A 26352-nucleotide genomic window follows, 5' to 3' on the forward strand; every position below is an offset into this window, starting at 1 on the left:
GAACCGTCGTATGGGTGCTAGGAATTGCACCCAGGACCTCTGGAAGAGCAGCTAGTGCTCTTAACCACTGACCCATCTCTAGCCTGATTTTATTATTTCTAAAATGTAATTTTTTTCTGAATAATTATTTCTAATATCCATGTGATAAAATTTCAGTTTTGCTTTTAATCTGTATTTTTAAATACCGCCTTTTCTCTTCGATTGCATTTCTTGAGGCTTTTATCCATGAGTCTAATGGGTGCACCGTTTCCACCAGCACCCCCTCCAACCACTTCCACATACTCACCCACTCCCTCAAACTGATGACAGCATCGCAATGCAAATTTCAAGCTAAAAAAGCAGATGCTGAGATATCAAGTATTAAGGATTTTCCTGGCTGTGAAGTCATTCTTCCTGGTGGGGAGTGAGCCTCAGGAGCCGTCCCAGGACTGAGGGAGGAGACAAGACAAATCCGTTTCATTCCACTTTGTGAACGAACTCCTTGAGTGTCTCAGGTTCACCCTCTTTTCCAACAGTATGACCTTGGATGTGTGTTGTTTTATGTCCCGTAGTGGAAAAGGTGGAGCCTTGGCCAGATCGTTGCTTTGCATATGCTTCATATTTCTTCTGGAAACTCCAGTTTTCCCTAAAACACTTCAGACATTAGTCATAGGGCTTCAAGGGTTTAAACCACATTCCTGATCAGTGTGGCTACCAAAGGAATTTCACAGACACGGGAGGGACTGTTCACTGACCACAGTGACGTTGAAGGTGGGTTGGTTGCTTTATTTTTGACTCTGAGGGCTGTGTAAATACTAATGGAAAATACAGTAATTTCCTGGTTAAGAACTGCATAAAGATTACAGCACTTTGTTTATGTTGAAAGTTTTCTTTTTTTAAATATGTGTATAAGTTTGTGAAGCAGGGTTACCCCTAGGCCTCAGAAATCTCAAGATTACACTTATTTAAGAGAATGCAAGCACCAGAGCGCTAGAGCTAGAGAGGGCCAGAGACCATAAAGTCTCCCATGGCCTCTCTAGACCAGACTGTGCAGCTGTAAGCCTGACGCTATCTGTCCTCAGCAGCTCTTTATGTCCTTGCACCCCTGATGCAGTATAACTGTTGGAGGGGATCTTTCAGACCATAGTCATTTTAAGACTGGCCGTTAATCACCTACGTTAAAATATGCTAGATTTATTTTGGTTGACTTAATCTACCAGAAAGCTAATTTGATTTTGAGATAGGACCTATGTAGCTGCTGCAAGCCTACAACTTAGCTGTAGTAGACTTGGCTGGCCTCTAACTCATGGTAATCCCCCTGTCTCAGCTTCCTGAGCAATGATTACATGTGTTCCTTCCCTCATTGTGGACACCATTGAACTATATTCCTCACCCACTGGTAGATCGATAACAAATGCTTTTCAGCAGGTATCTGACTTCTTGGTATCGGTATTAGTATTTTGCCAAAGATAAAGAATAATTTTATATTATCTCGTTATTCTGAGAACGTTCATACTCTACAATGCAAGTATCACGGAGCTAATAGGAGGAGCCAATATGCCCATCTCTGGATCAGTTACAGAAGTTAAGGATGTGAAAAGAACAGAGACTGAAGTTGTCCTCAGTTGAGGGCCACCCCAGTTTGAGGAGTAAAGTCAAAAAGAACCAAGCTTGACTCTGGGAAAAGGTCATTTGCAGGGACAAGTTAGTTACTCGTGATTGCTGGTTATGGAGAAAAATCCCCGATGCTTTGTGGGTTCTGTGAGGTGAAATGAGAGGATTTGGGACTAGCAACTGTTGTTCACATAGTGGGGCCTACTGCAGCTGTTCATGGGTGAGTGGATTGGAGAGAGAGCACATCTGGCCACAAGACTCATTAACAAAGCTCTTGTCACTCTTGAGGAGACAAGTTTCTTCAAGAACTTATTGTAAACTTTCATAAATGCTTTATTTTTCTCTTGATGGTAATCCTTTTCCCCATTAGGGCTGTCGACACTGGCTTCTGTGGCTTCCTCTTTGACACGTTTCCCCATGACCTTCAGGTTCTTTCCTCCTCCCAAGAAAATTCTCTTTGTGTCACAGGTCCCTTCCCCACCCCCACCCCCACCCCCCCAAACACACACACAATTGTTTCATTTCAGGCTAATTTCTTTGATCTTGCCTGTGCCTCTAGACTTATGAATTCTTTCCTGTATATTCATCTTCTGTTAAAACGTTTCTGATTTCTACCAGTGAGAAGAGGGGATGTCTTGGCAGCCTGGAGTGGTATCCGTCCCCTTGTTACCGATCCCAAGTCTGCAGACACTCAGTCCATCTCTCGAAATCATGTTGTGGACATCAGTGACAGCGGACTCATCACAATAGCAGGTATGTGGGGCCGACTCATTCTTCATTGATTGCTCCATTTCACTCTAATGAACAAGTGTTTTGTCTTATTCCTTGCCAAGAGGTGACTTTTGTTATTATTGGTAAATGATCAATTATAAGAAAAATTCAGAATGCCAACTTAATGGCTTACTGATCTCCTTGTAGGTGGGAAGTGGACCACCTACCGCTCCATGGCAGAAGATACCGTGGATGCAGCTGTCAAGTTTCACAACTTGAATGCGGGACCGAGTAGGACTGTTGGGCTGTTCCTTCAAGGAGGCAAAGACTGGAGCCCCACACTCTACATCAGGCTTGTCCAGGATTATGGGCTTGAGAGCGAGGTTCGTGGACATTGCCACACTACCTTGCCTTGCTGTTGTTGAGATCTCAGTCAGTGGCTGTGGTGTGACCTTCCTGATTTAGGGTGACCTTTTCCTGGGCTTGCTACAAAAAAAAAAAAAAAAAGAAACCAAACCAAACCAAACCAAGCAAAAAAAACCCATAAAACCAGAAAAGACGATCCAACTTTATTATAGTTGTCTAAAAATTTAAGGATGCACGTTTGGTTTTCTTTTGAAATCTCAAATTTACTCAGTTTGCTTCTAGTAGACAAAATTTCCCCAGCCTCTTTGCATCTTGAGTGCTCTTCAGGAGTGACATCAAGAAGAAAATGGAGCTGAAGCGCCATCCGTCAGTCACTGAGCTGCTGCGAGCTGCTGCTACTCCGATGCTGAGTCAGTGCTGGCCTAAGCATTCAAAGCCCAAGTGGTTTCCTCCCACAGAGCCTGGCCCTAATACTCCCTGAGAGCTATTCGTTACCGGCTGTGGGAAAACTGACAGTTCGAGAGCACACTGTTGCTTTCTTCCGTATCTTAAAGGACCTACCCCTCAGAATGCCTGTCTAATGCAGTTTCATTTTGGTAGGTTGCACAACATCTGGCCAAAACCTATGGTGACAAGGCTTTCGAGGTGGCCAAAATGGCAAGTGTGACTGGAAAGCGGTGGCCTGTTGTTGGAGTGCGTCTTGTGTCAGAATTTCCATACATTGAAGCAGAGGTAGGTGGTGGCCAAGGGACTTCCTGTGTGTGATGCTCTGCCGTTCATTGGTTCATCCCACCTCCCCCCCCCACCCCCCCACCCCCCACTCCCCCCCCCCCTTTTTTTTTTTTCTCAAGACAGGATTTCTCTGTGTAGTCCTGGCTGTCCTGGAACTCACTTTGTAGACCAGGCTGGCCTCGAACTCATAAATCTGACTGCCTCTGCCTCCCAAAGGCGTGTTACACCACTGCCTGGCTGGTTCATCCTGCCCTTAAAAGCTACATTTCAAAGCACACACCTCAGGCAAAGTCTGCAGTAAGGTTGCGGGTTTCGACTAATGCTCAACTCCTAAGTGATGTTGCTAGTGGTAATAGTACTAGTGTGAGCTCCAGCGTTCGTTCAAGGAACATCACAAATCTGAAAGTTCTGTTTCTCCTAGAGTTTGTAAGTCTTTATGTTCAAATCACTTCTATCTAGTCTGGTTCCATGCCCTCCAACAGTGATTGTTTCTCAAGAGCTTTCCCTTGATTTCTCAGCTTGTTTTCTGGTACTATGAAACCAGAGAGGGCACCATGCTGGGGTTTCATTGTGCCTCCAGTCAGTAGCATCCAGTAAGTGACACTTGTTGGTCTCTAAGGCCAGAAAACTTTACAGCCAGAAGAGCTGAACCACAGCTTTTCTTTCTGTCCTCATCCTTTGCATCTTCCACCGTGTAAATTCCATGTAAATTAGCATTTCCATTAGGTGTTAGCAAGGAGAGCGATTCCTGTGGATGGTGAGAAGTGATGTCTCTATCATCATTCAGGAAAAAGGCATTCACTCATACCCAACCCACCCAATTTCCATCCTTCTGTGGCAGGCAGAGGGAGGGCACGAGCTGTGCCGCATCTGTACCTGTGCCTGATGGAGAGCCAGAGAGGCTGAAGAAAACACCACCCTTTCTCAAAGCATTTTTTAAAATGTGAAAATTGATTATTTTTAAAGGAAAGATTGAGAGTAGCGTTCTTTTCTCTTTAATTTAGGTGAAATACGGGATTAAGGAGTATGCCTGCACTGCAGTTGACATGATCTCACGGCGCACCCGCCTGGCCTTTCTCAATGTTCAGGCTGCAGAGGAAGCCCTGCCTAGGATTGTTGAACTAATGGGAAGAGAGTTGAACTGGAGTGAATTGAGGAAACAGGTATTGTACAAAAGCCTTTACAGCCACAGTTCTGTTGGTAACCATGTAACAGCTTGGTCTATAAAGGCTAACTTACGGTGATGGTTTTAGGTTTCCAGTTAACTTCTGTATTACACACATCAACTATTGCTAGGTCTTAAAATGGAAAGACATTCTTATGCCAAAATTTCATTGTTATAGAAATCTAGAGAATGTTTTTAAATTTCTGATCATAATTTCTGGAAAAGAAAGATACAAAAGACAGTTGGATGCAGCCTTTTCTAGGTCTCATTGAAAATACTCTTAATTTCTGCTCTTGATAGTCCTTGGATTAAAAATTGTAGTTTTACTGCCTGACCAGCAAGGGCTTATTATTTGAATCAATTAATATTTTAAACGATGGGAGACCTTGCAACATGAAGGAAAAAAAGTGTCATTTGATATTTTATATTTATTACCAAATTAAAAAAATTAATTTGCTAGGTAGTGGTGACACACACCTTTAATCCCAACACTCGGGAGGCAAGAGGCAGGTGGATCTCTGAGTTCAAGGCCAGCCTGGTCTGCATAATGAGTTTCAGGACAGCCAAGACTACACACCATGCCTGCCTTGACCACTGTTTTACATTCAGAAAGAATGTTTCTTTTCAGTCACTTCATAGCTTCATCAAGTACTGTCCCTAGAGTCTTTTCCATGTCATAACAGCTTACTCACTGCCCCTCAGTGCTTAGATCTCCACTTTAACATCATATTGTATGTTCACTCACTCTCCAACCAAAGCCTCTCCAAATGTCACTGTTATCATCCAAATCAGGGTGGAGTGTCACCCTTTCTTATTGCATTCATTATTGTTACCTTGGTGTAGACTCCTGGTGTGTCTAATGCACTGTACTGGCTTCTCGCCAAGTAAGACAGTGTTTCCATCTTAACAACTTTGGAAATTATATGAGAACATAATCCAGACTGTCACTGGATGTGTCCAGAGGCCTTAGCAGAATGTACATTTTACAGTTGGCTTTTGAGACATTATATTAGTCGTGGGGACACGGGGAGGGCACTGAATACTGGTAGGCGAGGAAAGTGGCCCTGGAACTAGTCTAGGAACACTTCAAAGTTTAGAGCCTGGAACGATAAGGAAGGATATAGAAGACATAGAAAGGAGTGGCTTAGGTTGGGCAGTGTCATAAGACTAAGAGGGCATTGTGACTCAGAGGCTAATAGTACGTCAGACTGCTTCAAATAGCCAACATTTAATTCTCAAATTAATCCCTTCAGTTTCTAATATGAAGTCCAAGGTCAAGGTACCATCAGCTCTAAACCTCTTTCTATGGTTCATGGACAGAGAGCTCCTTGGCATATTCACATGTGTATGTAGTAAATGAGTATTATTGGGCGTCTTGTCACGTATAGTGCAGATGAGTGTTGGGCACTAGCCTAACCTTCAAGTGTTCATAGATTCCTAAAGATGGAATTCCTGGGCAATATGAGTGAAAGGGACATTTTAGAGGCTTAACTTTATTACATTCTTCAAGGGCATAGTGAGTGAGTGGCCCTATGTTTTAAAAATTCTGCTGTAGTGATTCTAACGTCATATTCTTCAGTGAATTGTGGTAGAAATCTGTGGTCAGTGCCTTGATGTCCTCATTGTCTGTGTCAAGAGGAGCCCTGTCTTTGGAGTATTGATAAGCATCCCAATGGACAGCCCAGGCTCTGAGAGCTGAGTTTAGTCATGTGCTAGTGCCCAGCTGTGAAGGGAATGGCGGCCTCCACCCAAATTTTATAGTTGAGGAAACAGATCTAGAAGCAGTAGATCGTGGAGCTGCATCTACAACCTGTCCCTTGGCCCCCTTCTTGCTGCCTCTGTACTGGCTTAGAAATAACTCTTCCAGGTTTTGGGTTTTACCTCTTCATGAAGACAGCACAAGAATGCGTAGCTTTTTTTTTTTTTTTTTTTTTTTTTTTTTTCTGTGTAGAGGATCCAGAGCATGTTTTTATAAGTAATCTTTTGTGCTAGGAGGTAGGAAGAAAGAGAACATTCTAAAACCCAGTTGTGCTGGGTTACCAAGATTTAACTTGATTGCAAACTTTATGAGTAGGCGGATGTTCTTAGGAAGTACTCCTAACCTCTAGAAAGTAACAAAACTAAACAGCTAAAGGAATTATTCACCTTCTGAGACCCAGGAGCTTAATGAGGACAGTGGATGGTCTGGAGAGTACAAAAGAGAGGGAAACAAGAAGGAAAAGGTTAGAAAGTTGTACTTCTGAGAAAAGGTTAAAAGCATTGGGATTATTTAACCTGCAAAAGTGAAAGAGGAGCAGGGTGATTAATAACTCTGCATAGATGAATTGTGTTGTTTCCACGGTCAATACCCAATGAGTGGCCCGTATACGGAGCACGCTACCAAACAGTGTAGAGAATAATAAATAGCTCAGAGTTCCATGGACCTTCCTCTCTGTGTGGATACAATGCACATATGTGTCAGAAATGCATGCTTGTCTTCAAAGTTTACAGATATATTTAGAGAAGTGGTTGGTTGAGACTGAAAGTCAACTGATAGAGAAACATAAAGGAGTCAGACCAGGGCTGTGTGGGGAGTCGGGGAATGACTGAGGAGCTGGAAAGGGCATGAAGGAAAGGGCCATCTCCAAACTCTGCACACCCGGGCAGGAATGACTGTGTGCGAGAAGATGGCAAACAGGGAGATTTTTGTGTTCAATGAATACGGGAAGCTTTCACTTCACTTCAGATGATTTGAAACGTTTGCAATGCTATGTGTATGGTAAGTTTCAACAGAGAAATTCCCTTGGAGACCTCAGATGAAGCTTGCTTTTTAGGAGGGCCGAGCAGGAAAGGGCATGAGCGTCACTCAGAACATATTTAGGGAAATGCTGTCTAGAAGAGAGACAGGGAGACTTCGTAATTTTCATATGAGGTACATCTTGATTTTCATTGTGAGTCCTTGAGTTTCAGTTTTCAATCAGATAGAAGACATAGTCAGATAGGAGGTGACTCCTCACCAATTTTGTTCCAGTCAGGGAACTTGCTGTTAGGATTTTTTCTTTTCTGTGATCCCTAAATTAACCTGATAGAAAAAAGACTAGAAAAACAGAAGGAGGCAAGTGCAATACCAGTTTTAAAGAGCAGAAAGCAAAATATGTCTTTGTGACCTAGGAATGGTCTTCACATTGATCCTGGCTGTTTTTCTTAATTGAGCTCATTAATTTTTATTATGTTCACTATGTTTCTTATAATTTAGCAAGAAGTGTAGGCTATTCATGCAAATAAGGGGCCCCTAAGGAAAAAAAAATTTTTTTTCATACATGTCCTTTTTGCATTGCAGTAAGGATCAAGAGAATGCTATAGAAGTGATATATACTGTATTTCATACAGCCCCATGAATCTTTTTTTGCAAATCACCAATTTTGACCTCTGAAGGGGTCTTATGATAGCAGGTTACAGCGCTCTGTCCCCTCGACCTAGTCTAGTTTGGTTCAAGCGTTTACATTACAGGGCTGATGCTGTGCTTTCTTGGTGTGCCAATAAGCATAGGAGCAAGTGCATTTCTGATAATAAGCTAAAACAATAGCCACCAGTGTACCAGGAGAGTTTTTATAGAGACAAATGATAAACCTTGTACTGGGGTAGACGAACTTCATTCATTCAAGCTAAGTCTGACAGGCTTAGCAATATAACAGGCATGAAAAAGAGTAGCTTTAGTTGACTATGACTGCCAATCAATTTACAGTGGATCATGATTGTCCCCTACTCTAATGTATTCTTTATTTGATAGCTCACATAACTAGAAAGATATTACTCCTTTGTAGGTACTTTATCTCTGTAGGAGCATGGCGTTTGTTTGTTTGCTTGTTTGTTTTCTGACAATTGGTCTGGAAGAAAACATCCAAATGACATAGGGCTTTGAAGTCACGCCTCTGTTGAAGCTCTTGACTAACAAATCTCTAAGGGGTAAAGTACTTGACGTTGCTTTCAGTGTGTAACCTACGATTCGGATGGCTCTACTGTAGCAACGTCCTGGTCATCCCAAGTAAGTTGGAAGAATTGGAGATTATATCTAATCTCAACCTAAAATGTCTTAATAGGCATATTACAAGTAGCAGTGTGATTTAGATACATGGCTCAGGCAGTCCATAATGGAAACACACTTAGGAAGAAGCTACATTGTGACGTGGATGGACAGATTTCCTCCTCCTCTGAAACATCACAATTATTTGGTAGAGGGTGAATAAACTTCATAGGCAGTGAAAGAATATGCATTACGTAAGAGATTGTCATTGGAGGGAAGGCTCAGAGGCAGCATGTCCAAGGACATGACTTTTAGAATAGTTTATAGAAAGTAGCCGGAAAGGAGTCATTGAACAAGACAATCCATTTTAAAGCCGTGACTGGTGGATTTTCTCATGTAAAGAGAGAAGTCTGCAGTGAAGAATATCACTGGAGATTGAGAGTTCGAGTTTTATTTAATCACAGAAAAGTAGATGTAGACACACTTGTTTAGTTTTACATTCAGTATTATGCAGCATTCATGAGGTTTCATTTCTTCTGCTGCATCTATTTTTGAAGAGAAAGGAGGTGGAAAGGAATACTCTCAAAAATCGTTCTGTCTAAGAAAACAGAATGCCAAGCCTTGCCGCTGCCACGGTGTGCACAGTGCTTTGTGTTCCCCAGCCTCCGTCGATGGTCATTTCAGTTTCACATTCACCACATGGGGCCTGTGAAGTTGGGAATTTAAGATATGCATTGGCTATTGCTTGGTGATGGTGCATGGCACCCATCTCCGTGGCTTAGGCTGTTAGAGATGACTCAGTCATTAAGAGGGCTTGCAGCTCTTACTGACTGCTTCACACCCACACTGTGCAACTCACCACTCTCACCACTCGTGAAACTCCAGCCCCAGGGAATCTGATGCCCTCTGCTGGATGCCATGGGCACCCCACATGCGCACATACATATATAGGCATAATTAAAATATAATAGAAATGAATCTTAAAAACCCTTCTCAGTGGCTTAACACAGGCAGAGATTTTTGTTTGTTTTTGAATTTGAGACATGCTTTATGTAGCACTTGCTGTCCTGGAACTCCACATGTAGATGCTGTCACTCACAGAGATCTGCTTGCCTCTGCCTCCATGACTTTCCCCGAGCACTGGAAGTAAAGGCGTGCACTACCATACCCAGCTCAGCCAGCATCTGATGCTTCTCCTCCATGTCTGTCTAAGTCATGCTTGCTCTCAGGGAACAGGAACAAGAGAGGCAGAGAAAACTAGGAAGTCTCTTTAAGCCATATTTCAAAAGTGGATTATCTTATACCAGTCATGTTATTGGCCAAAGTAAGTCACATGGCTAGAGCATATAAAAATAGGTTTAAGGAATACATGATGTGGGAAGTAGGTGTGTGTGTGATTTATACCATTTATTTATTACATTTATACCAGTGAAGAGAGATTTGCAAACAGTATATACTGTAATATTGTCACCTGAGTTAGTTAGGTGCGAGAGTGACAAATGGGATATAAGGGCAGTGCTTGTTGCAGATGCTGACCTGAGATTCTGAGAGCCTCTAGCAGACTGTGGAGGATAGCCAGCTTTGTGCTGATTGACTGTCAGAAGCCCTTGCCGGAACTTCTGCATGGCTGACCACCGGCACTGCCAGCCATGCTAGAGTAGCTGCTCAAGTCATATAGAGTTCATTTTTATATGCTTTCCTTGTCACCACGCTTTAGGAAATGTGCTCTTGTAGAATTTGATAGTCAACACCACACAAGAGCAACTACAGTAAAAAGAAGCTGTGGTGTGTGTTACCACATGTAGAATGGGCATCCTGATGGTGTGGGGAAGCAGTCAGTAGTACCACATACATGTAGAACGGGCATCCTGATGGTGTGGGGAAGCAATCAGAGAGGTGAAAAACATGCTCTATGAAATTTAAGAAAGGATGAACTGACCGCAAGCCCCACAAGAGTGTGCCTAGCTAGAGCCAAAGCTTTAGGAAGAACCAGACAAATGCAGGTGAACACAGCAAGTGTTTAAGGTCACAGTGTTTTGTATCTGTGGTTATTAGACTGTGTCTTAAGTTGCCCAACTAGAGGGAGTGGTGGAATGTCAGTAAAACTGGATGTTGATTCAATGAGAATCAGTTTCTGCTGATAAAAGGGGCAGGGGGAGTCAATAACTCCTATTAATCTGCAACCTTTGTGCATGTGCCTTCTCCTTTGTAGGAAGAACTTGAAACAGCCACGAGATTTCTGTACTATGAAATGGGCTACAAGTCTCGAACAGAACAACTTACAGATAGCACTGAAATCAGCCTGCTGCCTTCAGACATCGATAGGTACTTTCAATGCTCTTCCCGTCCTCCCCTTCCATAGCCTCCTCCTCCTCTTCCTGTCCACTCTTTTATGTAAGACTATCTGCCATTATTCAATTTTGGGTTGCAGGTACAAGAAGAGATTTCACAAGTTTGATGAAGATGAAAAAGGCTTCATTACCATTGTTGATGTTCAGCGTGTCCTAGAGGTGATACATACTCCCCCACCCCATTATTAGTTCTCTGGTATAGAAAGATATAAAATTAATATTAGTTTGCATGTTTTCCAAGTAGCATTTTAAGGGTTGAACAGTCTAGCTACATTATCAGGAAGTTACACATAATTTTTAGTTTAACCCTCACCTCTCTGTGCTCCCCTGCCTAGAGTATCAATGTACAAATGGACGAAAACACACTGCATGAAATTCTCTGCGAAGTAGATTTGAACAAAAATGGACAGGTTGAGCTGCACGAGTTTCTGCAGGTGAGTTGTCACGAGGCAGATGCCGCTGCGGTCTTGCTTTTGCTTGTCCTCATCCCGAGAACGGATTCTTAAGTCGACCTGTTAGTCGCTTCATTCTGAAAACATAGCCTTAGCCAGAGCAGTTGATCTGTCTGCCCTCAGTGATGAGTTCTGTTTGTGTCTGTCCGCTTTTATAAGAGGCACCTGTTTTATTGGCTAATTTAGATAAAATCCAAGTTAATTGTGGCGTACAGAATTGCATAATTAAAGAACAAGGCCGTGGGCTATGATTGCGCCGCTGCCTATGCCGAGAGGCAACAGAGTACTTCTAGTATGGAAAGTCACCGTTCACTGTTGTGTGGGAGAAATTATAACCCATAGTTTTTTATTCATTGGATAATCATACTCACCTAAGAATACAATTAGTCAGTTCTTATACTTTGAAGAAGCAGAAAAGTAAATGGGAAGGAAGTTAAACTCCAGGATCAAGACCACAAATTCAAACATTTCCGTGTCTGGTGGTCAGCTAACCAAGGCTCCAATTGTTCAATCCTTCTAACCATGAAGGAAATCCATTTTGTTCCTGTAACCTCACACTAGATGCTCTACATCACCCCTTAATCGTTCTGTAAAGGAAAGGATTTTAGCAATGTATTCCTAGCTGTCCATGGGACTGATCGTTTGAAGAACACATTGGTTTCAGGCAGCCCGGGTTTTTCTGTAGTGTTTCTTGGGCAGGTATTTCAAATGAATGCCAGGTCTTGCTTGCACCATGGCAATGATGAATGCTGAACATGAAATAAATTAATGCTGGGATTTTGGTCAATGTCAGCCCTTTCTTCACTGTGTCAAGTTAAACAAACAAGATCAAGGCAGAGGAAATGGTAATTGTCTCTCTGGAGATGAGCTGCAGATAAGAGCATTGTTGAATCTAAATGCAGAAAATTTTCTCAGGTTGTGTCCAGCATTACAAAAAAGAGTGTTTAGTTATTTAACTACTAACTGTTTAACTGAATGCGAATTTCAAATGGAATTTGAGATTTATGGTTAGGACTTTTAACAGGAAACATTTAAAGCCTCTTTTTGAATAGTTTTTCTGGAGAACACTTCCTTGTCTTAGAATTTCAGAAAACTCTTCTTTAAATAAATAGCTTATGCTTCATTTCTTGTGTTTTACAAACAAACAGCAGCATTTAGACCTAAAAAACCCAGGGCTTTAGAGACAATGGGAGTCTAATTTAATGAGTATGTTGTATGGTTTGGGTTTTAAGTAATTTTCTTCAATGTCGTAGAATTATACACATAGAAAATAATTTAAACCACCTGCAGGTTTTCCTGTAGAGTTTTAAAATAAATTAGTATTTCCTGTCCAGTTCTAAATAAAAGCAACCATTCATGCTTTCAAGAACACAGCATAGTTTCCAAGTTATAAAACACATTGGCTCTTGTCCTTATGAGGTCTGTTCACACCTAGATACTATTTTTTCTTGCAGTACGGTTCTTGGATACATGTAATACCTAATAGAAAACTTTAAGCTTGTTGAGGTTGGTACAGGAAACACTGTCAGTGGCTGAGAGAAGAGGAGCCCCACTCTGACTGTTGTTACCTCTGATAAGTCCCAAGGTTCTCCCAGCATCAGAGAGAAAACAACAGTCAGAAAACTGTTCTCTTGTTAAATGCCAGCAGTCCTTAGGTAAAATAGTTCTCGATGTAAAGTATGTTTCCACATCTGAATGTTTAATGAAATATTTTCCTTTCCTGACTAATAAGAGCCCACATTTATCCTGCCACAGTTCTGATTTTTGGATATGGGTATTTTCAGTCATCAAGCTAGGAGGAGTTATGGAAACTGTCTGGGTGCAGGATTTTGTTTGCCAGCCTGGCCACAATGACATTGTGTGTAAGAAGCAGTTGCTTGTGAAGCGGCTTTTAATAAGGTCAGGAGATCCAGGTCCAGCCTGGGGCAGATGCCCCAAACTCCCATGTGGAGCACATTTTTCAAAATGTATCACCGTGGGCTAAAGCCTTAATTATGAAATGATTTGAATATTTTCACATGTATTTTTAAAAATATAGCTAACTATCGAGGACTTTTTTTTAATTAGAAAAAAAAATAGATTTTAAAAAATACGAGTTAGTGGAAGGAGGAGGCAGTTCTCACACTCAGAATTGCAAGGGGTTTTCTGCATTAAAGGCCTTTGCCTACTGTCTGCATGCAATTTTAGATCTAACTCTGACTTTAACCATTGGATAAGAATGAATCAGCTAAAATCTGAGCGGTGAAATTATTTCAGTTAGGGCAGATCTCGAAGTCCATTTTCAATGACGTGTATTTAAATTTGTTTAGAAAGATTCCCAGGGATTTAGATTTAGAGGCCTTGAATTGTCAAGTACAATAACACCGAAAAATGATAATTAAATATAGGAGGTCATGGTTTAGCTTGGCTCTATCCCTGAGATTCCTGTTTAGAATGTAAAAATAGAATTAAAGATCCAATATTTGATGTAAACTTTTTTTTTTTTTAAAGTGACCCAAAATGTATAATGTGGGCGAAGGAGTTCATTAGATTTGCTTTTAGGGTAGCCTGATCTACTGAGTAGATGCAGTTGTTGTCAGCAGTGTGAAACATGTCTCCCTTCATCTCTTCTTGAACTGTTCAAGAAGTCAAGTGTTTGCTCTGGAGCTGATGGAAGAGCTCTGGGGCTAGGAGGAGCGGGTGAAAGGAGCGGGCCTGGCTGCTGAGTGTGTTCCTTCTTTTCTCTTTAAGCTGATGAGCGCAGTTCAGAAAGGAAGGGTCTCTGGAAGCCGACTTGCCATCCTGATGAAAACTGCCGAGGAGAACTTGGACCGCAGAGTTCCAATCCCCGTGGACCGTAGTTGTGGAGGATTGTGAGTCTGACCAGTAAATCCGCCACCAGCAAGCATAGGACAGCCAGCGCTATGTACAACCAGAGATGACTTAAACTCTAAAATAGTGGATCTCGTAGCTGCCTTTTTTAAAACAAACAAACAAGGAAAAAAAAAAAAACAAAATCAAAGAAAGGAAAGGGATAAGCAAATAAACAACACTGGAAAACATTCCAAAACTTAAGATGTTGGTGTGTTTGCCAACTTACTTTGCCAATACTTTATTTATATTTGCCACTCAGTCTGGCTTCTACAAAGCGCTTTTCTTATTTTTTAGTGCGCACTGATGTACTGTTTTGTATCCATTTTGTACCCTGTCAGACTTGACACTCTGCCTGCTCATTCATTCATTCAAACTAGTTTTAGAGGCAGACCCCGTATAGATTGGAATGATGCTAGAAAGACTTTGTGAGCACCCAAGAGCTCAGGAGCTCGAGCCTGGAGAGAGCATTCTTTCTTTTTTTTTCTAGAAAATCATTTGATCTCTTGACCTGTTAATATTTTGGGAGACTTCTCAGCCCCGTCTTGCTACCCACCCCCTTCCGATTAAAACTGCACACTTTTCTGTCTGGAGCAACTCTGGCTAATCTGGAGAGGGAAGACAAAGTTTAGATCTGGTTGAGATTTGGTTACATTTCTAAAAGAGAACCTCCAAAAGCTTCCAGATTTGCAGGCGTAAGATAAAGACAGCCCTGACATTTGCCGGGAGGTACGGTGATCGCTGCTTCTCAGCAGTTCATTTTTTTTCCCCCAGGCACTGCTGGCTTCCTTTGACTATTATAGTTGCCAGAAAAATCCTTGCTTTTTTTACTTTACAACCAGCATTTGAGTGGCAAGTTGGATATAATGGGATGAGACCAAATCTCTCCATTCCTCCTGGGAGCAATGATGGGACACAATTTCCAGTCCCACAAGTTCTGAATCTTGTAGCGTGTAGCACTGTCAGGCCTGTTCTTGTCGGGGTGGGCAGTAGTGACGGTATTTGCAAAGAGATAATAAAAAAGAACTGGGCAGACTTCCGTTAACTTTAATTATGAAATTGAAATAAGGCATGCCACTTTAATATTGGAGGCTGGTCTGTTTGCCAAAGGCCCTTCTCTTTGTGTACTCACTGGAAAAACTCTCTTTCTAACAAAAAAAAATACAATAAAATAAAAATCCAAGATAGACATCAGACATATACGTAGGAATACACACAAATCAAACCCCAAAGTCGGTGTCCTTTGAACTCAGCAAATAATGCACAGACTGGAGATGCCCGCCAGGTGGAATGTTTTTTGTTATATTCTGTTGGCATTATAACTAGTAATCTTAATACTTAATTAATTGGCTTCCCTTTTCTGAAACTACCAGTGATGAGATCCCTGTGCATCATAGGAGGTGGACCCCTTCGTTCCCACTTCTCTCCCGGCAGCCTTTCTTGCACAGGCTGTGTCTCAGCTTTGTGAACTGATCCATAAAGCACCCTTGTGCTGCTATTCTGCCTGTGCAAACATTGTGTCTCTCTGCCTCATTCATTATGGGTTATGAGTCCACATATCATAATATGAGCTGGGAGGTCTCAGCCCCCGTCCCACTCCACCCCCACCCCTGAAATATGCAGACTTCAGGAATAGACAGCTCAACTCATTATTAAATGAAGTATCGATACTTCCACTTCTATTTCCGGGAAGCCTGACACCGGACAAGTGATGTCACAGCAGATGTCACTGTGAAATCTTTTTTTCTTTCAAAGTGTCAATTTTTTACACTGGTTTTTAATCTTTATATTTTTTAAAATAGATGGAAGCATGTGGCTTTGAGATTTAGTGGGTTTTTTTCCCTATCATGACAATAAAGTTCACTTTATACCTCGTGACAGTCAAGTCGGCAGAAAAAGCTGTCCTTTAAGACATCCCAGCAGATATATCACAACATTCTACATCACTACTCCTTTCCCCTCTCTCTTTCTCTCTCTCTCTCTCTTTCTAGTTAGATCAAGATAACGGTGGCTTGTGTCATCCCGATTCTCTTACAGTAGGGACCGGGCTCAGAATGTGACTTGCTTAGGCCGATGTGGGCTTGGCAAGCACGTCTCGTTTGTATATGTTTTGCTGTGAATGAAGTTCCTTTAAGGACAAAGGGAAGTGCACTGTGCTTCATTTGAGCATATCTGCCTTGGCTTAGCATCTGCTTATTCTAAGACACGCTCCTTCACCCGTCCCAGAGACTCACGTTGGACATGAAATACTTTTATCACGTTCCTGTGAGTAAAGCAACCCGGGATTTTCCTGAGTTCCCAATTAAACCTGTACAGGTTTTCACATTTTAAATCCAATTTAAGCAAAGAGGGAAAGGACACAGGGGAAAGAAGCCCCTTTAAAACTCATTCAGAGAATAAACCATGTTTGCTTTTTCATATAAACCTGGTATTTGTTGATTTTGTTTGGGTGTGGGAGTGGGTGCGCAGAGCTCACCTTTTATCATCGAGTGATTTATTTCCTTTGACGGGATTCAGGTGAAGGAAGCCCATCTGTGCCGGAGAGCTCTATATGCCTTGAACTAGCCTAGCCTCTGTCCCAGTTGTGATGACAGCGATAACGCTGGATTACTGGTTTAGCTACAGTTGTCTGCCTCTGAGTCCTCATGCTGCATATTCCTGCTTTCCAGTCTGTTCCTACTGAGTGTGATGTCACATCTCTGCTCTCAAATGCATGCTTCCTAATCTGCTTCAGGTTATGCCTCGAGTTTGGTCTATTTCAGAATGTGGACAACAAAAATGTTCATTCTGGTTTTAACTCAGTACAAATAGAGGTTGTCATTGATTTCTCTTTCCCTCTTTTCCTTATTTGTAAAAAGTCTTTTTGCATATGAATGTAATCACACCAACGTCACCAATGCTGTGAACTTGCACTGCCTAGGGAGCGGAAAAAAGCCCTACTGTGTTTAAAAAGAACATCCGCTGTTAACCCAGCCCTGGAGCGGACACACTTGCTGCATGTTCTCTTACTTCCTCAGTTTTAGGTGTTGTGTTGGGTTATCGTTCTAGACTGGACTGTTAAATGCCGTCTGTGAGGCTGGACTGTCACTTTTATAACTGTCTTCGTATTTTATCACCATTATTTATTACTTTTGATATACAGAATGAGCCGCATGCATTTATAGAGCCATAAGAAGATGTATTTAATGTGCCTTGTTTTTAACTGAGTAAGAGCTGAAAGCATGAATCAATAAAACTGATTAAAGCGCTCCATTTGTTGGCATTTTGATGTTACTCGCGGTCCGACAAATAACTTTAATTACTGCTGAAGTTTTTAGAAGTTTGAAAATATTTCCAGAAACTATATTTTACCTGACGCACATTCATTCTTTTACATTAGAATTTTACCACAAGTGAATTATCTGTATTGACAGATGTTATTTTATGAGGCCACCAAAATTATTTGTATTAATTTGTTACTTCAGCTTTTAGGGTATGGTTTCTGTTTTATGTGACCCTAGTCTACATTTATCCCATTACAACTCAATAAGATTTCTTCCTTCCTTCCTTCCTTCCTTCCTTCCTTCCTTCCTTCCTTCCTTCCTTTCTTTCTTTCTTTCTTTCTTTCTTTCTTTCTTTCTTTCTTTCTTTCTTTCTTTCTTTCTTTCCAACCAGAACCTCTCAGCCTCCACAGGCATGCTGATGAATTTTATCATAACTAAAATCAATAGAAATGAATGGGAAAGATTACATAATCCATTTTGATCATCTTACATGTCAAGTTAGTGCAGGGTTGCCAAGCGTTGATAAATGCTCTGACAGAAAAAAAACTGCTATATATTTTCATTGTCGGTAAATCAGTAAAGCTGTTACCAGTTTAACACTGGCCAAATTTTATAATACCCATGTTATTTTATAAGTTTTAATTTGCACATGTACAGAGAGAGCTTTCTCTATTTGCGGCTCCCAAGTGCTGCCGCCAGGTTGAGCGTGCTCAGAGGCGTTTGTGAGTTTCTCATAGTCCTTCGGAACTGTGTCCCAAGTGAAGCCTTCTTCCCAGACAGACTTGGGACAATAAGTCATTTGTTCAGCTTCTGGAAAAAAAAATACATAGTTTGAAACATTTTCCATAGATCTAGCTTATGAAATTTGATAGCACCTAAATAAATATTGTCAAAATATGGCATGTAGGTTTCCAGCATGTAAAAGTGATGCTCACAAAAAAGAAAAAGAAAAAAAGAAAAAGAAAAAAAGAAAAAGAAAAAAAGAAAAAGAAAAAGAAACATGATACTGGCCTCAATATTTTTTTTTCTTTTTTCTTTTTTGTTTTTTTGAGACAGGGTTTCACTGTGTAGCCCTGGCTGTCCTGGAACTCACTCTGTACACCAGGCTGACCTTGAAATCAGAAATCCACCTGCCTCTGCCTCCCAAGTCCTGAGATTAAAGGTGTGTGCCACCACTGCCCGACTGGCCTCACTATTTTGCAGTTTTGTGAACAGCACATTATCACTGGTGTAAGATCCCATCTGATGGCATTTGACTTATGAAGGCCAGAAGCAACAAGAGTCTTAAATTGATCTGGCACCCTTGTAATGAGACACATTCTGTGTAGGAAGCAGAAATGATGAGCCTCTGATGCCTGTACTTTGTATTTTAGGTCTCTAATTAGCTACCTAACTTGTGACATGCAGGCACAGAACATGATGCACGTAAGCCTCAATGATGCCACAGACAGCCCCGCAGGCCCTGTGCTAAGAGGTGCAGTGAAAAAAAAAACAATCAGTTCCTGTCCTTCCATGTCTTAAATACCTGCTCAAGACCTGGTGTGAGCTAAGCGAGCTACTGCCCTAGCAGAATCATCACTGTCTCTGTCTCCACATCTGGCACCAAATTGTTTGCTTTTCATACATTGCCACCAGAAGTATTGACGTTGTAATAACTTGACCTAGGAGGGTTTGTGTGGTGCCTCCTTTAAGGAAGGCACCATGTTGTAGTTCACCAGAAGCATAGGAGGACTGAGAAGCACAGAGAATGCCTTGGATGTTAGAGTATGGCACACGGTACAGCTTGTTCTGTAAGCTGCTGAGCCTTGCTGACCCAGTGCAATGTTTCTTAAGCAAGGCGTCCCTGCATTCATCTTCCAAGTAAATGGCTTCAGTAGGGAAATCTGCACTTCTTCATGGTTGCTACTAGCTTTTTTTTTTTTTAACTGTGTCAGAGTTGAGAAGTAGTAAACCTCCCCTCCCCCACTACATGCATGCAGACACATGTGCACATACATACACACCTCCCCATGTTAAGCATCACAGACACAGAGAGACACACATGTACCTCCCTACCTTAAGCAACACACACACACACACACACACACACACACACACACATGCACACACACAGGCACGCACATACACATCCACCTCCTTGTGTTAAGCATTAAAGACACACAGACACAGAAAGACACACACATATCACACAGATACACCCCCCCCCCCACACACACATACACAGACACACGCACATATCACACACATGCACATCTCCTTGCCTTAGGCCCTCATACTTAGTGTTCTTTGTTGGTTCTCATCTCATTCTGTACAAGTGGGATTAGATATTTATTAGCATTTTCTTTAACTCCAATCTTGATTTACTTGAGTTTGTTTGTCTAAATAATCTAAATGTAACAAGCTCAGTTAACATAGCACTTCTATTTCACCTGTCCTCAGCGCCCTCATATAGTCCAGGGCTGCTTCTGTCCTTCCTAGCCCCGTCCTCCCTGAGTTAGAGTAAACAGCCACCCCATTTATATGTTGCTTGTTAGCTTTTCTCACCATTGCTTCACTATCCGCTTCCCCCCCTCCATCCCCATCATTAATTGATTTACAATTCATTTTTATGCATACGGAGTTTTTCCTATCCAAGTTAAGAAGCTGTAAATCTTAGATCCATTGAAATGACAGTGAGAAATATTTCATTTTATCCCATGAATCATTTGCCATCCTTATTGCAGAAAAATGGCAAAATTATGGTGTACCATGTTTTCATAAATTACTCTTCCCACCCCCACCCCACTGCCCTGGTTCATTTCATTATCTGTGTGGAGAGACTGTGAGAGTCAGACTGTAGACACTTGGGGTAAACAATTCTGATTTTACAGCAGGCTAATCAAAATTTCATAACATTACAAATTAATTCCTCTGGTACCGTGAAGAATTTAATTCATGTACAAAATATATCATCTATTTTATAAGTCAAAAATAGCTTGATATTAAAGTATGCCCTGTGATTGTTTGTGTCAAAAGGGGGGGATGGGTCTTGAGTTCTTTAAATAATGTATATAATTTTCATTGGTTTCATATGTCAAAGTAGTCATTTATGTCCTGAAAGGTGGGTGCTTGGTACTATGTGTTTGAACACTATTAAAAAAAAAATCATAGCTTCTTCTCAAAAGGCTAAATCATAGGTTTGTATTTCACACATGACCTAGAGTGAAACCAGTTCTCCGTGGATCCCCACCCCTCTCATCTCCAGCAAGAAATATCCTTAAAAGGAAAAAAAACCTGAAATCTCTAAGAAATAGTTTTTAAAATCAGTAAATGAAGTCAGCTGCATTACGACAGCGGTCCTGAGTAGGTGATTTGGCTCTGACGCTCACCCGCCATGTTCCTGTCAGCTTTTTAAGGAGCCACGGTCAGTTCTTTGTAGGCTCTGCCAAGCCAAGTCTATCTTGGTAAAGATGCTTGTCCTCGTGAGCTGCTGCCCTGTGTGGAAAGCGGGCTATTTTTTAAAAGGAGCTTAGCCAGCTTGATCCATGCTGTAAGCAGCACCGAGCCATTAAATAAAAACCAAGGCAAAAATGCCTTGGAAAAGGGTTAATTAGCTTTAATATTGATTTATTCCATATAGGATGCTAATAGACCAGAACATTTACTTCTGTTTTGGATCATTAAAAACTGGCTGTAGTTCCCTCGAACAATTTGTTTCTAATAATTAAAAATTAGACCAATTAGAGAAGTCTTCATACAACCTACTCTTTAGGATGTACTTTTTATGAAAACAAAAACCTGGCTCACTACTTCACAGTTCCGTTGCGGCTTCAGCCACAGAAACCGGTGCACAAAATACAGAGAAGGCCTCTGAGCTCAAGCCAGGGGCATTTCTCCTTTAATCCTAATGGGGAATGAGGGGGTGGCGGTGGGGTGGGGTGGGGTCGTTAAATGTGAGATCAGGAGTGCTGAATTGCTGTGTGCTGTGGCTGGAGTCACATTTCCCTTATTCGCATCCCGCATTCCAGATCTCTGGGACTCCAGCTCTCTCCATCCCTTGCTCTAGGTTTGGCAATGTGACTGCCCTGGAAAAGTCTCTGGTGACCTCTGAGGTGCTGTCTCTCTGCAGGGGAGGTCTCCCTTGCTGGGCTGAGTTTTTGTTCTTATGCTGCCCTCTAATGGATATCAAATTATTTCATTAGACACAGAACAAAAGTAAAATTTCAGCTTCTTCTGAGCTTCTGGGTCAGAAGAAGCTGAAATGTGAAATGGTGATATGACCTGTTTCCCCTTTGCGCTTGTTCAGGTGTAGGGGACATTTGTGCTAATTGTGTCCCGATGCCCTGGCCAAAGTTGCTGTCCTGTTCTGGACAGTAAAGGGAGAGTAAATGCTAATTTGTGCTCTGTGGAACTTCCTCCCCGCCCCCCCACCTTGCCAGCAATCGGAAAGAATTGATGTTCTAGGGTACTTAAAAATGAGGAATAAAAACAGTGTAAGTGCTGTATTAAGATGATATGCTGTATGTTTTATCAGCCACTGGCACCTAGTTCAAAAGACAAAAAAATTAGCAGCAGTGGTTAGGGAATAGGCCTGCGCGTGAGGTGGCTATTCCATCCATACATGAAGAATATCAGCGCTTCTCACATGCTGCTTTCTGACACCCATTGCTAGAGCTGAAAACTATCTCTATTGTCCAGTTTGATTGCTTGAATCAAACTGATTTACAGCAAATCCATCTGAGCTTTGATAAATCTATTACAGTTTCATTTCACTGATTTCATTAACGTGAATAAAACCAGCCATGCTTTCTGCATAACTGCTTTTTAATGGCTTGGCCCTGTCACCTGCCTGAATATTAATCCCCCTGACTTATTGCTCCACAGAGGGAATGAGTAATGGGTATTTGAATGTGATCAGCACACTACAATGCAATTAAGGAAGCAGTACTGTTCTGTGCCTTTAATCCTGAACTAATTTGAATTGCAGTTTGATAGCACAGTGAATCCTGCATAATTATGTAGGGTGCATATTAAACTCTGTGACAAACCGGAGAAGCCTTTAACCATCACAGCTATGGTAGACAAGTGAGGGCTAGAGTCAGAGAGCCCACTATTGGACCGAGAGCTCAATTAATAGGAAGCCCTCAGCAGGGATGGCTTGGCCACGCAACATATCATAGGGGGGAAAAAAAAACAAAAAAACCTGTGAAATGTTGACTTGCTCCAAATCAATTTTAATTTACATGCGTTGGAGTTTTCGGAGTTCCTTTCGAGTTTGCAAGGAAGCAAGGGGTAGAGAATTGTCCCTTAGAAAAACTTTACATTGTCTCAGTCCCTGTAGCAGTTAAAGCCAGCAGTTGTCACAGTTCAGAGCATCTCAGCTGCTTCTGTCTCTGTCTAGTTTTGGGGGGGTTGCAAATGGTTCATTGAGAAGCAGTAGAACTGGTCAGCTGGGAAACCCCCCACATGTACAAACACACATATGGACACACACAAATATAGCTGTCTAGAATGTCACCCCACTTAATACATCCTCATTTCTAAGAAGTTTGAACATTATTTCATGGAGTGAGGCTTTCTGGAAATAAATGTTATGCAATGGTCAATAATTGACTGCTGCCACGAGGATGCTTCTATTACTATATATTAACCCTAAGGAAAATAAAACAAATAGTCTATATATTTTGGAACTTTTATTAACACATTGGTAATTAATTTGTATTATAAGTTAGCTTTTTTTTTAATTTGAAAAAAACAGACCAAAATATGATGACTCTAGGCTGTTGTGGGAAAAAAAAAAAAACCAAAAAAAAACCAAAAACCCATCAGGGATAAAGAGGCTCACTCCTGTACTATGATCCTTCTTGCTACTGTTAGTTTTATATCTGGGCAGAAATAAGAAATGAGATGTATTAGCTTATGTCTCAGGCTGGTCCTGCAGTGGGAAATAATCATAAAAGGTCAGAAATGACTAATTTGCTGCAGTTAGGGCATTTAAGGTAAACAATCAATACCATACTTTTAATGCACATTATTATCCAAATAAAAATGACATTTTGATTCTATTTAACTATTTTTACATAGCCCTGTAATGTCACTTTGCTACAGTTGCCCTGATCCTTAAATGCTTTGTGAGTGAAACAGAAGATAATAAATAAGGGTATGGCTCATTTTTACATGGGAGGAGAGAGACGAGTTCTTGTCAGAGGAAAAGCATCCCAGAGCACCCTCAGCCGCTTTCATCATAGTCCACTTTGGTTCTGAAACTGGAGAAATTACTTCCATGCTGCCTATTGGCCACTTAATAGTATAGGTGTTGAGATAGGAACTTACAGAAGCTTCAAGGAATTTCAGTAGGTAAGACAGTGCTGATGGAGGGAAGTACCTAACAAAATATGTGCATATAAACACAGACACACATAGTTTCTTTTCTGTACTGTGCAATGGGGAACGTGGCTTTAATCCAACAAATTGTTATTCAAAATACACTAACTGCAAAATGCATCAACCAAAATGGAGTGGGGGGAGGGGAGGGAGTGACTTCCCTCAGGGTGAACAATAATATTAGCGGGATTACAGACCTTTAATTTTTTTTCAGTCTAATTGAATCCAATAGAATTACTGTAGTTCTTAAGAGTCACCATATCCTGCTGGGCTACTCTCATCTAAATATCGCTAGTTAACCTTGTTTTTCAAAAATACATTGCAAAAAGCTAAATGGAGCCTCTCTCCGTAATCAGTTTACATTATGTCGCATGCTAACTGTTGATTACATTTCTCAGAGAGGGATTGCCTTCCTATGCCACCTGAAATGACTTTGTTTCTGACAGTACCACTAAACTGGCTGAGATAAAATGGTTCTGGTTGGGGGGTGGGGTGGTGGGGTGGTGGAGTGGGGTGGTGGGGTGGGGCGGGTTTTGAAAACATTTAACTCATCAGTGAAAATAGACGGGCATAAAAAAATGGAAAGAAATCATCCCAGAATTAATATTGAGGTACCCGCTGGTAGACTGTAGTTTATAAATCAAAACAAGTAATTGAATATATATCTTAGTGTATATAAATGCATTTGTATACCTCTATGTACAACTTCAGATAAAGGAAACACTTGGAAAACTGAGCCAAGGGCAGTTTACGTTCTATTATTGAAACTCATGGAATAAAAGATAAAAAATATGTTTCACATCATACTTTTAGGAACACACTGCTTGATTTATAAAATACCAATAGATTACAACATGCAGGAGAAATATTCCCTGATTTTGTACTGTTTTATAAAAACTTTTCAGATGCCCATCTTATTTCATGCGTTTGTGTTAAACCTAGCAAGTTTAGGGGTTTGTTGTTGCTGTTGGGCATATCAAAACTGTCACAGCAATCTATGTTGGCTGATCTATTTTGAGACGTTTTGGAGGGAGGGTATCAATTACGGCTTTCCCCTCATAGGATGCCAGGTATTTTTGTTTTTTAATGAATCAAAGCTGTATGAAGATAAGATCTCCCATACTTTTTCTTCCACCTGCCTTCCCCCCACCCCCTCATTATTGTGGTTGCTTCGTCTTAAAACAATTTTAGGCAGCAAGAGTAGTGTGTTGCTTGGGCTAAGGCTGGGCTGTTAGCTAAATTAAGCCATTGTGACTCAAAATCCTCCTTTAATAAGGTTCACCCTGTCTACAACTTCATCATTTTCTGCTGAATGATAATTACTTTATTCAATCATGTTCAAGGTTTTAGTGAAAGCTAGCATTGATTGATTAACTTCAATTACCATGCTTACATTTGCATAGATAAAAACTGCTTTTCAATTTGTGAGTGGCACGCCAGTGGAAACCCTGCGCTGATATTTGCATTTCAATGTGAACGGTGAAGAATAAAGGTGGAAGAGGGGTCTGATCAGCGCTGAGCCCTTTCCGCTTCAGTGCTCAAGTATTTCTCCATAAACACTCTTGTTATGATGTTAGTTTGTTCAAACCACTCTGAGGTAACTGATGGAGACTCCTGTTTACAAGCTTTCCTGACAATTGAGCAGTGTGGATTAGGGGGAAATGGACTCCCGCAGTAGCTTGCAGGCTGGCCGCCAAGTTAAAGGAGAAATCTTCCTGCAGCCCATGACCACAGCTCTCAAATGCCAGTGGTGTGTACCAGTGACTGGCCCAACCTGGGCTGACCTTTCAATGGCTCCTGCTTTTCTCTTTGATTGGTTGGCAGGTTGGGACCCGGTGATGAATTGTCACCTGCCCCTTTTAGGTTCAAATGCCATGAGAATGCAAAGTATTATCAAAGTCTTTTGAATTTTTTTTTTTCCTGTAAGAAATACTAGCCTTTTCTTGACTCATCAGGTAGGACCAGCTAGTAGGCAGACTTTTAGTATGTTTCTAAGACAAGCCTGCACTATTATCCTTGCCTGTCACTGTTTCGGAAATACAGAGATCTGATAGCAGAGTCAGGCTTTTTTTTCCATCAACCAGGTAAACCAGGATCCATTTATTCTTGAATCAGCCCTGGAAATTTCTGTCTCTTTAACACTACAAGAGCACCTAGCCAGGGAGCTATTTCTCAATTTTATTCAAGACTACTGTTTGTCTTTTTTTTCAAGCTAGAGCGCTGGTCCAAAGCTCACACCCTTCTTTTGACACCCTGCTTTTGGTCAGCAGTTCTTTTTGCATGTGCTGTCTTAGAAAACTAGAGCTACAGTTTCTAGAATGTTCTCACTTAGGAACCAGGTAGGGCTCCTTAGACCAGTAGTGGCTTTAAGCTTTTGTTCTCTAAGATGTAAATAAAGCGATTGAAAATACTTCATTTAGCTGAAATATATGCATAGACCTCCAAGTTTTGTTAATGAATTTCTAAGACACATAGGCAATTACACATGTAAAATACACATATC

At 41.2% G+C, this 26352-nt stretch overlaps 1 protein-coding gene across 2 annotated transcripts in view; it reads left to right on the top strand.

Moving 5' to 3' along the window:
• Gpd2 (glycerol phosphate dehydrogenase 2, mitochondrial) overlaps positions 1-17471 on the top strand; it is a 133042-nt gene extending 115571 nt beyond the window's left edge. For both annotated transcript variants that reach the window (NM_001145820.1, NM_010274.3), the window contains exons 10-17: positions 2212-2346; positions 2512-2687; positions 3271-3402; positions 4407-4565; positions 10783-10895; positions 11002-11080; positions 11257-11355; positions 14104-17471. In NM_001145820.1, coding sequence (NP_001139292.1) covers positions 2212-2346; positions 2512-2687; positions 3271-3402; positions 4407-4565; positions 10783-10895; positions 11002-11080; positions 11257-11355; positions 14104-14229 — 1019 coding nt within the window. In that variant the 3' untranslated portion in view covers positions 14230-17471. The remainder of the gene's footprint in view (positions 1-2211; positions 2347-2511; positions 2688-3270; positions 3403-4406; positions 4566-10782; positions 10896-11001; positions 11081-11256; positions 11356-14103) is intronic.
• Positions 17472-26352: the final 8881 nt, after the last annotated feature.

Source organism: Mus musculus, chromosome 2 (genome assembly GCF_000001635.26).
Source record: "Mus musculus strain C57BL/6J chromosome 2, GRCm38.p6 C57BL/6J".
Lineage (NCBI taxonomy): Eukaryota > Metazoa > Chordata > Mammalia > Rodentia > Muridae > Mus > Mus musculus.